The sequence below is a fragment of the Pleurodeles waltl genome, chromosome 6 (genome assembly GCF_031143425.1).
Source record: "Pleurodeles waltl isolate 20211129_DDA chromosome 6, aPleWal1.hap1.20221129, whole genome shotgun sequence".
Classification (NCBI taxonomy): Eukaryota; Metazoa; Chordata; class Amphibia; order Caudata; family Salamandridae; genus Pleurodeles; species Pleurodeles waltl.
The window spans coordinates 1676256366-1676269452 of NC_090445.1; the positions used below are offsets into that span (position 1 = coordinate 1676256366).

Sequence of the window (13087 nt, forward strand, 5' to 3'; positions counted from 1 at the left end):
TGTACAGAGGCACATTTTATCCCTAAATCTAACTTCAGTAGTGCTCCAGCATCAAGTGCAATCCTATTCTTTTATCATTTAAATTTTGCTATCCATACATTTTTGTATGGAGAATATTAGGCCTGGGCGGAAGTGACCAAAAAACTCCACCGCGCTATGCGGAGTTCCACAAGCAGTGGAGTGCGTTAGGTCGCGCTGTTCGTGCATATTTTTAGCGCAGGTGTTTGTCCCATGCTGTAAAATCAGTGCAAATGGCACACCGCGCAGCGAAAAAGGGCGCTTCTTCTGTTCTGCTGCCACTAGATTTTCCACTGTAGGTGCAGATTCCTCAACGCGAATGGAAGGTTTCTCAATGCAGGCGGTAGCAACGATCTTCGACTTCCCTCATTGAGAAATCTCACCGGGATCTGGTCTAGGGTAAGATTTTCGTCACTGGCCATCTCCAACTTAAGGTTGGCGAGCGCAACCGAAGAAAAAAGCTCCGATACGTGAAGTTTTTCGCAACTTCACGCTCTGACTGTAGCGTGGAGTGGGAACTACTCTGCAAACTCCGCGAGCGGAGCGCACTGCCCACCCTTAGAGAATATCATTGTACCACCTCTAAGGCAATGTTTGTGTTGCAAATTCTTTGTACACCATTCTTTATGCCTAAAATGAAACCTTCTATTACTCTAACCCAAACCAAATCCTAAACATACTCTAATCTTAATCCCATCCTTTACCCAACCATAACCTTCACTCCTATCCTACACCTTACTGTTATTCCAACCCATACAGTAGCACCCTCCCTTCCACCCTCCTTACACATCCCTTACTCCAACATAACCCTGCCTAACCTCTAAAATTAACCTACCCTCAATGCTATCTGGTACCCCACCCCTAAACCTCACTGCTTTCAAAACCATAAATCCGATCCCCTGCCCTAATCCTACAAAGTACCCCACACCTTGTAATCTTAGTAAGGTTGTGTGGTGGTGGGTAGGGATTGATGTACTCCCACTGTGGCCAAAGGCATTCCTGAGAACAAGAAAGGATTGTTATTTTAGCATTGACATTGAGCTTACATGCATAGTTTGGGAGTTCAGTGGGCAGAGGCAAGAACATTATTCGAATGGGAGGTAAGAGCAGCTTTCCACAATTTTGTTAAACTAGCCCCATATTGGACTTTTAGCATCTGAACCTTTCTCTACCTCCCAAGGTTTGCTTCTCGGGGGAAATGGGTCAATTCAAAAGTGAATTTTGAAAAATAGGGCCAAATGCTGAATTTTTAGCTGACTACGGGTTAGTATCGTCGAGCATTCACTTTCTCAGAAGCAAAACTGTCCACCACTGAATCTTACTAAATTGTTTATTTCATCCTGTTCTTCCTTTTGGTGTGTATCTCTATAGACTGATGGGTGTTAAGACAAATCCTCAGTTTGAGGCAGGCAAAAATGGGACACTGCTGATTCCCAACTCATTTATAGGTGAAGGAAATTTTCTGAGTTTCGGACAGTGGAGCTTCACTTGGCTCTGACAACGGAAATCCCTCTCTACTGGACCAGTTACCTTAGAATTGCTAGCATCATGGCAACAGAAGGCCATCCAGTTTAGGATGGAGTCTCCAAAGCCCAAGTCAAATCATACATAGAATGGAGGACCAGGGCAGGGAAAAAAAGAACAATGTCCCCAACAAAATTGATAGAATACTCCCTGCTCAAGAATGACTCACTTTTTTCTAAAAGCAAGCCATGTTTTGGAGTTTGTCTGTAATTCAAAATGCCAAGAGGTCTCTCATGTCTACATGGCATGACTGGCCAGATGGAATGAAGCATTTTGTCAAAAGTCCACCTGCCATGTTGGTGGATGCACGTTCTGCAAAAATTCCCTGTTTGGCAAATGAGGAGACTTAAATGCAATAGCCAGGTAACCCCAGTGGTTTGCCAAACTGCCAAGCCAGGCATAAATGAGGCCCTAAGTCTCAAATAAAGCAATGCATTATGAGATCATGTAATTAGCAAAATCACATCAAAGCAAATCACCAGTACAAAAACACTGCAAGGTAATCATGCAAAACATCAGATGACAGAGTACATGAAATGTGTTTCTGTAGTGCAATTCAAAATCCCAAAGATTACGGCAGAGTAAAATGTTCATGCACACCTTCTCTCATGAATACATCAACTTAGATCACCCTTAACTTGTTGTTTATGGATACTCATGCTTCAGCATTATTTTACCTGCTCCAAAATGGAGTAGTGTAATAAACTACCATAGGAAGATACAGTACACTTTCACACATAACCAAAAATAATTGGTTTGACAGGATAAACCAACAAATCAATTTGCTTTTGCATCAATGAAATTTGCATATTAAAGTTATTGTGCATAATATTTAAGAGTGGATCATGTTTGACATTAGAAATGCTATGGCCGCCACAAATCTCAAGGTGGGGAGGAAAATAAAATAAAAAGTAAATAAAAAATAAACACTTACCTGTCTGCCACGCCGGCCGCCTCACTCCTCTCCAAATTGTTTGGTGTCCCAGCAGTCTCTGGGACAGCAGCACAGGCTCCCCATGCCAGCCTGGTGCAGCTTTCATGCTATAATTAGCATAAGAGCAGCATCAGGATTAGTCTGCGCGGGTTGGTCTGTCACTCAGACACTGCATTCGAGTCTGTGCTCTTTCTCCAACCGGCCTTGTTGGAGAAACCTAAGTGCTCAGGTCAGTTTGGCCAGACTAAGACAGCTGGCCAAACTGACATGCGCACTTAGGTGCACTCACTCCACCCCTCCTCCCGACTCCCATGGCCAGCCCCTCCTCTCCCTGCAAATATTGGCTCAGAGCCAGTAGATGAAAAATAAAACAATAATCAAATATTGTTTTTTTTTTAGTTGCTGGTTCTGAGCCAGTAGGGCGACGCTCCTTCACCATTGCAAAGGAGCCACCCCTGGTTCCCCCTGTTACTAGGCCCAAAATGACATTGTTTCAGGGTAGGCTGTGACTGCTACTTAAAGAATGTCAAAGTGTAGATGATGTATTTTAATCTATAACTTTTGATCTGTACCCACTACACACTCCATTCAAATACTTGTTTGTTATATTTCATGAAACTCCAATCTAATGGTAAAGTTGCATTTTTATAAAAAATCTGGCAAATGTAACCTTTAGAAAAGTTACCTTTACACTTCCTGAAGCTGCTGGAGGCTAATTAGCTGTCCAGCAACTGGCCAGAATAATACTTGGTCTGAACCAGGTGTGTGAAATTCCTCCAAGTAGCTACACAATAGGTTGACTCGTCTGAGCGCAGTAGAATATGCAGGGTGGGGGCATCCCTTGGACACTCCAGTATCACATTTTGCCTTACTGGTCTGCTGGAGCCACATTTAACACTTTGGCACACTTGAAAATGAGAGAACAGGCCAGTTCTTATGTATCCCTTGCACAGATGTTGTCGGACCCTGCCTTTTTCCTACCTGACCTCTGTCTCTTAGTATGTTGTGGGCACAGGGCCTGCTTCAAACTGGATTTTAGTATTAGGTGTGGGAGGATACTGAGAATATCTATAGGGCACTTCCCTACACATCCACAACCCTCAGAGGCCAAGTCTAGAGTGGCTGAAGACTTTTGCCTTCTTGAAAATGCCCTGGCACAAGGCATTTTGGAGCTGTTTATAGGAAAGCAAACAAGAATTACTGAAAAAGTAGGTAAGGTTGTCTTCACAAACTTTTACCTATTGGTTAGGGAGTGCCCAGGAGTCACCTCCCACTGCTAGCTGGTGTCAGGCGTAAATGTGGCATTGCCAGGGACCTCTTTCAGAACTCTGGACCTGTGAAAGAACAGAAAAAGATTAGATTTTCTCTCTGTTAGTGCCTTCAAAGGACAGGACCTGCTTTCCCTTGTCTCCAAGGCATATACATGGAGTTTAAGAATCAGTTGGCTGACCTCCTGTGTGGTTGAAAGATGTCTTTCTCCCTAATTTCCCAACTGACCACTGGTAACTTGAAATGAACTTTACTGCTGGCCTCTGCCTGGCACCCTGAGAGTCTCTAGGTACCCCTCTGCCGAGGTCCTTTGAAGCTTATATGTGTATTCCTGTGGTTGCTTGGGCACCAGGAAAAAGTTTGAAATCGTTTGAAAGCTTTTACTCGAGAGCCACAGAGCCACGGAAATGTACCACAAAAAGTGCATAACCAGCAATTCTAAGGATTTGAATTGAATTTCAGATTTGTCCCCTGTAAGGCTACAGTGACTGAAAAATGGGAAAGTCCCTTTCTCTTTTGGTAGGTGGTAGGGTCCTCTCAGTCGCAGCAGCAACACATTGGAACTGGCTTCTGTTAACCCTTCATTCTTAGAGGAACAGGTTCAAGCTTTAAAAGGCACTATAATCCTTGCTGTATCATTGTTGTGACTAACTTGAATATGTCTGACTGGTGATTACTTCTATAGCACTGAAATGTCCCTGGTGTACGTTTGCAATTTACAGATTGATAAATATAAATGGAAATAATTCCCTCATAATCATATTTGTTAGAATTCATAGGGATTCCAAGCAGATGGGACTATGCCAGTAGGCAATTCTTCAGAAAAAGTAACTAATAGATAGAGCAAAGCTGATAAGGAGATAGAGCTAGAATAACCCACAATGAGCACAACATGCAAACACTGAAAATAGCAACATAAATGAAGCCAGGAAGGTGAGAGGTAATGATAGAAGCAGATTCCTGATTGTACTGACGGCCAGTGTCCATGTGTTCAGTGATAAAAAGCAGAAGAGAGCTGAATTATTCAACCAAGGTAGTCCAGAGAGCTCACTAAGACTCCAGTTGACTGAAGAGCAAGCAATAGGTGGAAGCGTTAGATGCAGTAGAGTTAGCATCTTAGACATCATTGAAAAGGTAGTAAGAGGTAGTAAATGAAGGGAGACAATTTCTGGTTGAGCCAATAGAGGACAGAAGGGCAGACCAGGGGTGACAGATGCAGAGAGTGTGTTGTATGCTGGAGAGAAGTAGATAGAGTAAGTGAGGTGCACCCGGAGAGTTCAATATTGAGGAGGTTAAATATTGCTGAAGTGTTACTTTGAAACATAAGTGTTTAGCTCTTTCTGAAAGAAGAGAATGGTTGGGGGGCTGGCAAATCAGAAATGGGACCTCTAAATGCTTTTCCTTTGCACTCTGCCTCCTCTTCTCTCATGCTGCACACTGCAGTCATGTTCCACATACTATACTTGTATATCTAATAGTTATTGTGAAGTTCCATGATCTAGTTCATGCCTTCCACCAGGAACACTTATAAACTCAAATGAACATGGTCAAATTTGTGTTTAGTAATAAAGAGAAAGGAGTGATGAATAGAAAAGGTCTTTCTTCAAATGCGTATTATTTTAATGCATCCAAGCATAATTTACTTAGAGGGTACAATAGAGAAGCTCTAGTGATTTGCCCAATTACAGTCCATTCACAAGTGTCTCATAAAATCCAAGAACCTTCCATTTGTCTGTGCTGCCAAACAAATATGCAGCCTTTAGCCTTTATCCATCCATTAGAATGTGGTGCCAGCAAAAGCTGTGTTACTGAGGACACCACGCTAACTGGTCGTTATATGCTGTGCACATTGTTCTTACAAAGTTCAATCCAACAATCTATTGGAGTGCGTGGTTTGGCTCTTTGGATAAAAAGTTATCACTGGACATAAACAAAGCTGAGTTCAAAGTTCATTGGGGGACTCAGTTTTTCACAGAGTAAATTCAACTTTGCATACCATCCCTTCATGCCATCATACAAAATCATTAACCAAAAATAATAATTTACATTTTAGTTTTGATGGAAAGGATCCTACTATGGCTTCACTGAGTGATTTGGTGCTTTTGAGACTAAACTACTGCAAGGTTGTCCATCTTGGAGTGCTAGAAAGAGAGAAAGAGAACCACCAGAGACTGCAAAATGGAGCAGCCACACTATGTTGTAACTCAAAGAAATCTTCTTAAAATCTAACCGATTCTTAAAGAACTGCATCACCTTCTTATGGTGATTTATAGAATAAAGATTAAAATCCATTGCATTGTTTTAAAAACTCGAGTGGGAGCTGGTTGTTCATCACCTATGCGCTGAAATTTAAGTCAGGACTTAAGTAATGCAAACCTAGTTGTACTGCCCATATTTATTTGTAACAACCAAGGGAGGGAATCAATCCATATAATGGGAGATGAATGCAAACTGGCAGCCAACCCCACTTGGCAGCTTTAAAAAAAATCTGCAAATAAGAATTTTCAAGAAGGCTCCCTAACCATCCTTAAAAACATTGGGCCCAGCAGCATAGAAGAAGCCACAGTACCTCTCTGTATGCAGTTTGATCCATGCCAAAGCCCGTGTATAATCTCCCAGCTTCACGACCCAGTACTGTACAACCTCAGTCAATGTTCTTTCAGGAGAAGGGTTGGCTTGGTAACAAAATGTGGAATCTTTACTGCTTCCAATTCCACAATTCAGTGCTTTATAAAACTACTAAACTAATTAAACAAACAAATTGTTATATTATCATTGTTTTTTTATCACATAAAGCAGCAAATCCCTATATTTTATATAATAAAAATAAAACTTACTATAGAAACCCACTCATAAAAGTTCTGGGATAACATTCTTGAACATATTCTCAATGAGCATTCACCAGACTCTCAAATCAAACTTCAGCATTAGCTTATTTATGAAAGTAATTCTGTTTCCTGTCTTCAATTCAATATCAGAGTTGAGTAACCATCAGAGCAAACTGTCTGTATATTGTATTTTAAAATTCTTCACATGCATTCAGGCAAATATATGAATATATCTAATTTACACCACTTTGCTAGACTCTCCCATTCACAAACCCAACACTCCGACAATGCTATAGGTTTAAAACAGCAAAGACCCTTCATAGCTTATTTCAAGAAGTCAGAGCCTGATGTGCCCAGTCTTAATGCGGTAATAAGGTGTATGGACTTAAAGTACATTGTCAGTCAGAAATGGCTTTTTCCTACTCACAAAGTGAACTTTGCAACTTATTCTGGTTCACAAACAGGAAGGGACATATTTACCCACCTCCTATAGAAAAGCAGAGCAAAGTATGAGACCCTCATTACGAATGGCCTCTTAATGCTTATGGGGCCAGGAGCAGCGATGGGTCCCATTGATATTAGACCTGCAGAACACTGCAGACCTCTTCCTTTCATTCAGATTTCGGCTGCTTATGAGTGCTGAAATCCTGGTGTGTACATAAGGGGGAAATGAAGAATTACTGGGAGAATCAGACCCAGAATTACAGTTTTCCCTGGTAATTCCTTATTTCTTAGTGGGCCTTTAACACTAGCCCGAGAGTTACAGTCACCACGGGTGTTGGGTAATCTGGTGGTGGGCACAATCCAGACCCTTTAGTGGGTCTCCCATAATGAGCTTAATCGGTTGCATCCACCACTGCAGTGGCAAACCAGTGACTGGATATCGACACCCGAAAGGGAGAGGTATCCTTTCAAAAGTGAGAGCTGTCATCCAGAGCCTTCCCTTCATTTGTGCTGGAGAACCAGACATTGGTCCAAGAATATACTTCATGCTCCCCATTGGCATTAAGAGAATGTCTATTTTATTTCTTGATTGAAGTTACTGGCCCCATCAGAATTATGAGATTTGCGGGAGCCACAGATCTCTTTACATTTATCTGGTGATTTTCACTTCCAAAAACAGCTGAAATCTTCATGTGAGTGTACAGGGGAAATGATGAGTTACTGGGTGAATTGCACACAGAATTACCAATCCACCAGTAATTCCCCATTTCTTAGTGAACGCTTTGGGTCCAACTTGTAATAGGCCGATTGGGGAAAATCCAGCTCATTTACTGGGCCACTCTTGTTGAGGGCCTTAGTGGGTTATATAAACTATGCTGTGTCAAACTACTGATTCAGTACTGACACCCGAAAGGGGGAATTATCAGTTTGAAAACTGAAAGCTGTCACCCACAGCATTCACTTCACTGGTGTTAGGGGAGCAGACATTGGTCCAGGGGTCCACTGCATGTATCCCCCTTCCCATCCACATTTTCAAAATGGCTGTTTTATTTTTTGATAGCATCCACTTCCCCTTTAAAAAAATAGGGTGGGAATCTACCGTCCCTCACATTTGCAACCCGTTCAGTGGGATTCGAAAAGAGAACCTTTCCCCATTTAAAGTAATGTGGTAGAATTTGGTAATTCCTGCAAATGGCTATTTTGCATTGTGACATATTCGTAACTTTTTTTGCAAAATAAAGGTCTGGTTGCAAAGCATGTAAAAAAAATTGACAACCATCCATAGTACATCCCGCCCAGTTTTTTTTTTAACACATCTCTGGAATTTATTAAGAATTGCCTTATTTGTCAATATTGAAGTAATGTAGCATTTAATTTTAGTGCTTTAAGTGCAGCTTATCTGGGAGTTGCATTATAGTAACTGTAATAATATAAACGTTTAGGTAATAAATAACTTATGCAAAAAGCAAAGCTTCAAGTGGACATTCAAACATTTGCTAACATGAGTGAAATTCCATCAACGTGTCAGGGAGAGCTGTGCAAGAAATGCAGTACAACGTGTAGCTTCAGAACTGGCAGTAGCATATCAATAAGATACATAGACCCTTGGATACAATTTTACTGCAACAGGGTTTATATAATGTAGCATCTCCTATTCTTTTTCTACCCTAACCTCCATGTGTTATTCCAGAAAACATCGTCTAGCAAAAATATATTTACCATGACATCTGAACTATTACTATGTCGTTGCAGGCACTGTAATGCAATATTAATTATTGTATTTATTTTTAAAATTTTCGTTATCCATTATTTGATTTGTTTACTGAGAATGTGAAAAGGAACCTAATTTGGTCTAGATCATTATATTAATTTTTATTGAACGCATCATCTCATGCGACGTCATGGTTGTGCAGCCAAGACCCATCAGACACTCCTGTATGTAAATTTCAGGTAGCGATGGCGTAATTGTGGTGAACCATCCCAAGATATGCAGATCAGTTTTGTTGCTTGTTCGCAATAGTAAAACTCTTAGCTGTTGTCCACAAACATTTAGCTTTCTACCTACTCTTCAGGGGCGACTCCTTCGCTATGCCGAAGGAGCATCGCCCCCCCGGCTGAGCCAGCAGCAGAAAAATAAAACAATAGCTTGCTATTGTTTTATTTTTCTGCTGCTGGTTCAGCCACTAGTGCAGGGAGGGGTGTGGCTGGGCCACGGGAGGTGGGAGGGGGAGGAGGAGAGAGTGCACCTAAGTGCGCATGTGTGTTGGCCGGCCATTTTAGGCCTGCCAAACATAGATGCGCACTTAGATATCTCCAGCCCGGCTGTGTTTAACAGCCGGGCTGGAGAAACCGCACAGACCCTAGGGCTGTGCCTGAGCGGCAGTCACTGCCGCTCACACCAATCCTGACGCTACTTTTATGCTAGGTTTAGCATGAAAGTAGCACCTGGATTGCTGGGGAGCCTGTGCTGGTGTCCCAGTGAGTGCTGGTGCACCACATCCCGGCAAGAGGAGCGACGAACGAGGCGGAAGGAGAAGGGTGCATCAAGGCAGAGGTATGTTTATTTTTTAAATATTTTCACGCACTCCGTCTCTGCCCCCCTAGTGCTCCCCTTGAGATTTGCGGCAGCCACTGCTACTACCCTTGTGAGACCTCATGTATTTTGCCATATTGGACACTTGGCAATTAGTTTGTCAGAAAATGGACTTGCTAATCCAACTGAGTTGCTTGATATCTGATGGCTTAGTTGGTTATTGTAACTTGTGGCAAGCCCATGAAATATGTCTCTTCATTTATTTACCCAAAATATATTTGGAAATGTTGCACTATAAAATGAGAGTAGTACATCATTTATTTTTGGTTAATGAACGCAGTGTGGATCATGGAACATAGATTTGATCATATAATGGGAACATGGCCACAAATGGTTCAATTTGGGTTCAGTACTTATTTCAACTGAACCCAGACTGAAATCTTGAATGAATTGAAATGTAATTGATACCACCTTTTTATAGTTAATAGGTTTTCATGGTTATTGTGTGTTGCACTTATAATATGTATTTTTACAATGTATGAATGGTATAGAAAAAAAGTTTAAACAAGAAAGAAGAGAATATTTCTGCTGATCCTTTTGTTAAATAACTTTGAAAAATCACCTTTAAAATGGTTAATGTTATTCTTGTCCTTGACTTTCAGGGTACTCAGAAAATATGCCTTCCATACAGTCCCACAAAAACCCTTTCTGTGAAATCTATTTTAAGGTAATTATTACTGCTTTATGACAAAGTATGTAAATAATGGGTACTTTTATCTGTTCTGCGTATTCGAACTACTTGTAGTTTACTCACATATCTCAAAATACATACATTATCAGAACTTCAAGATTATGGCCCTCATTCTGACCTTGGCGGGCGGCGGAGGCCGCCCGCCAAAGTCCCGCCGTGAGGTTACCGTTCCGCGGTCGAAAGACTGCGGCGGTAATTCTGACTTTCCGGCTGGGCTGGCGGGCGGTCGCCTTCAGGCCGCCCGCCAGCCCAGCGGGAAAGAGGTTTCCACGATGAAGCCGGCTCGGAATCGAGCCGGCGGAGTGGAAGCTGTGCGACGGGTGCAGTTGCATCCGTCGCGTATTTCACTGTCTGCGCAGCAGACAGTGAAATACATTTAGGGGCCCTCTTACGGGGGCCCCTGCAATGCCCATTCCAGTGGCATGGGCACTGCAGGGACCCCCAGGGGCCCCGCGACCCCCCCTACCGCCATCCGGATCCCGGCGGTCGGACCGCCGGGATCTGGATGGCGGTAGGGGGGGTCGGAATCCCCTCGGCGGCGCAGCAAGCTGCGCCGCCTTGGAGGATTCAATGGGGCGGCGGTACACTGGCGGGAGCCCGCCAGTGTTGCCGGTCCGACCGCGGCTTTACCGCCGCGGTCGGAATCCCCATTGGAGCACCGCCGGCCTGTCGGCGGTGCTCCCGCGGTCCTCCGCCCTGGCGGTCTTTGACCGCCAGGGTCAGAATGACCGCCTATGATTCCTGAAAGTTGGTCAGAGCTATAAAGGGCAGGGTAAGTCACAGTCTTGCTCTACCCACCTGTGGGGATTGTGAAAAGCACCTTGTTCCACCACTTGTTGGTGAGGAGCTTTATTTTTAACATTCAATTGCCTTTTTTCTATCTCAGCAAAGAGTTTCTCTAAATAGTGCCTGTATGAGTACCTAGCACCGTTAGCTTTGTTGACTATGGACCTGATTTAGATATTGGCGGACGAGTTACTCCATCACAAACTGGGGCAGATATCCCATACGCCAAAATCTAAATCCCATAGGATCTGACGTTGTGACGGAGTAACTTGTCCGCAATATCTAAATCAGGCCCTAAGTGATTGCAATCTTTAAGGCATGCCTGGTGCAGGGTGTGCAGGTGCTGACTCTGGAGGAGGCAGAAGTACAAGGGGAGGACTAAGGCAGAGACAGCAGATAAGATTTGAGATGCACCTGGAAGTGGAGTAGAGTTTCAGATGGACACTGGGACAAGGGGAGGGATTTCCATGGTTTAGTGGAGAGCACCGAAAAGGCATGACCTGACATCACAGGAGGTCCTTATTAAAACCTGAGGTACAGTTGTTCATGCCAATTATTTTACCTTAGTGATAGTCCCAACTTTCCACCTGCTGCTAACTTCAAATGTATGATACTTGTCAGTTGCATCACCTCTAGGTACATTATGTTAAGTTCTAATCACCAGGGAGAAGTTCAAGTGATATACAGCTCTCGCTAACCTCACTATTGCATCTTTTATGCCATATCTCTTCAACCTGTAGATATTGCCCAAATTCTAATCCTGGTGACCTTTGTTGTAAAGTGCTATGCTAGTCTTCAGGATCTGTAAGCATTATATTATGAAATGTAAAATACGTTTTTCCAAAAATAAGTAGCATATACATACAGTGTATGCACTTGCATGCTGCGGTTATGCATGGATTGGTTACAACAACTTTATCAAGGCGTAAGGCAGACGTATGCCTGGAAAAGGCTTTGTGAACCCAGGCCTGGAGAGTTTCAGCACCGTTTCCTCTCATACCAATGAACAATTCAGTATAAGACAACACATAACAGAATTCACATGCAATGCCATATTGCATTCAACTCATTTTTTAAGATTCTGTTATTAAGATAAACAAAGTGAAAAGACCAGAGTAATTGTGCATTTATAATACCTATATAAATATAAATATATGCTTTTTAAGGTCAGAACAGTATACTGGTAAAACTACACATGTGATGTTACATATTTCACCTTGATATTTGAAATGAAGGTTGACTCATTTTGGAGACTCTGTTTACTAGGGCAACAATATCTTCAAAGACAACGTTATTTCTGGGAGTGTTCTAGTGTTAGTACCACATACAGAAAAATTAAGGGAAAGCACTGATACTGTTAAAACATAGCTAAACAGCGTACACTGTGGGTACCAGAACTTTAATCAATATGTTTGTTGCATTTCAGTGCCATGAACCTTGACAAATTTGAGAAAAGCCCCAGGGAAATCCTTAATCCAGAGATACAAAAGGTGAGTTTTCAATCATATGCATCAGTCTAGCTGTGGAGGACGTCTAAAGAATGCACATTTTCTAATAACTTCCTCTATATGACAGGTATCAGATATAGCTACTTGAAACACTGTGGCCCTCATCCCGCCGCCCGCCAAGCGGAAACCGCCATTTGGCCGCTATTCTGGCTTTCCCGCTGGGCCGGCGGGCGCCCGCCAAAGGAGCGCCTGCTGGCCCAGTGGGAAAGGCCCTGCAACAATGAAGCCGGCTCCGAATGGAGCCGGCGGAGTTGCAGGGGTGCGACGGGTGCAGTTGCACCCGTCGCGATTTTCACTGTCTGCAATGCAGACAGTGAAAATCTTTATGGGGCCCTGTTAGGGGGCCCCTGCACTGCCCATGCCAGTGGCATGGGCAGTGCAGGGGCCCCCAGGGGCCCCACAACACCCGTTCCCCCCATCCTGCTTGCAGCGCCGCCATGGAGATTCAGCCCAAGCAGGGGAAATCCGGCGGGAAACCGCCGGGTTCCCTTT

At 43.1% G+C, this 13087-nt stretch overlaps 1 protein-coding gene across 2 annotated transcripts in view; it reads left to right on the top strand.

Moving 5' to 3' along the window:
* Positions 1-13087, top strand: part of GARNL3 (GTPase activating Rap/RanGAP domain like 3) — a 759794-nt gene that overhangs the window by 592561 nt on the left and 154146 nt on the right. For both annotated transcript variants that reach the window (XM_069241687.1, XM_069241688.1), the window contains exons 6-7: positions 10213-10277; positions 12514-12577. In XM_069241687.1, coding sequence (XP_069097788.1) covers positions 10213-10277; positions 12514-12577 — 129 coding nt within the window. The remainder of the gene's footprint in view (positions 1-10212; positions 10278-12513; positions 12578-13087) is intronic.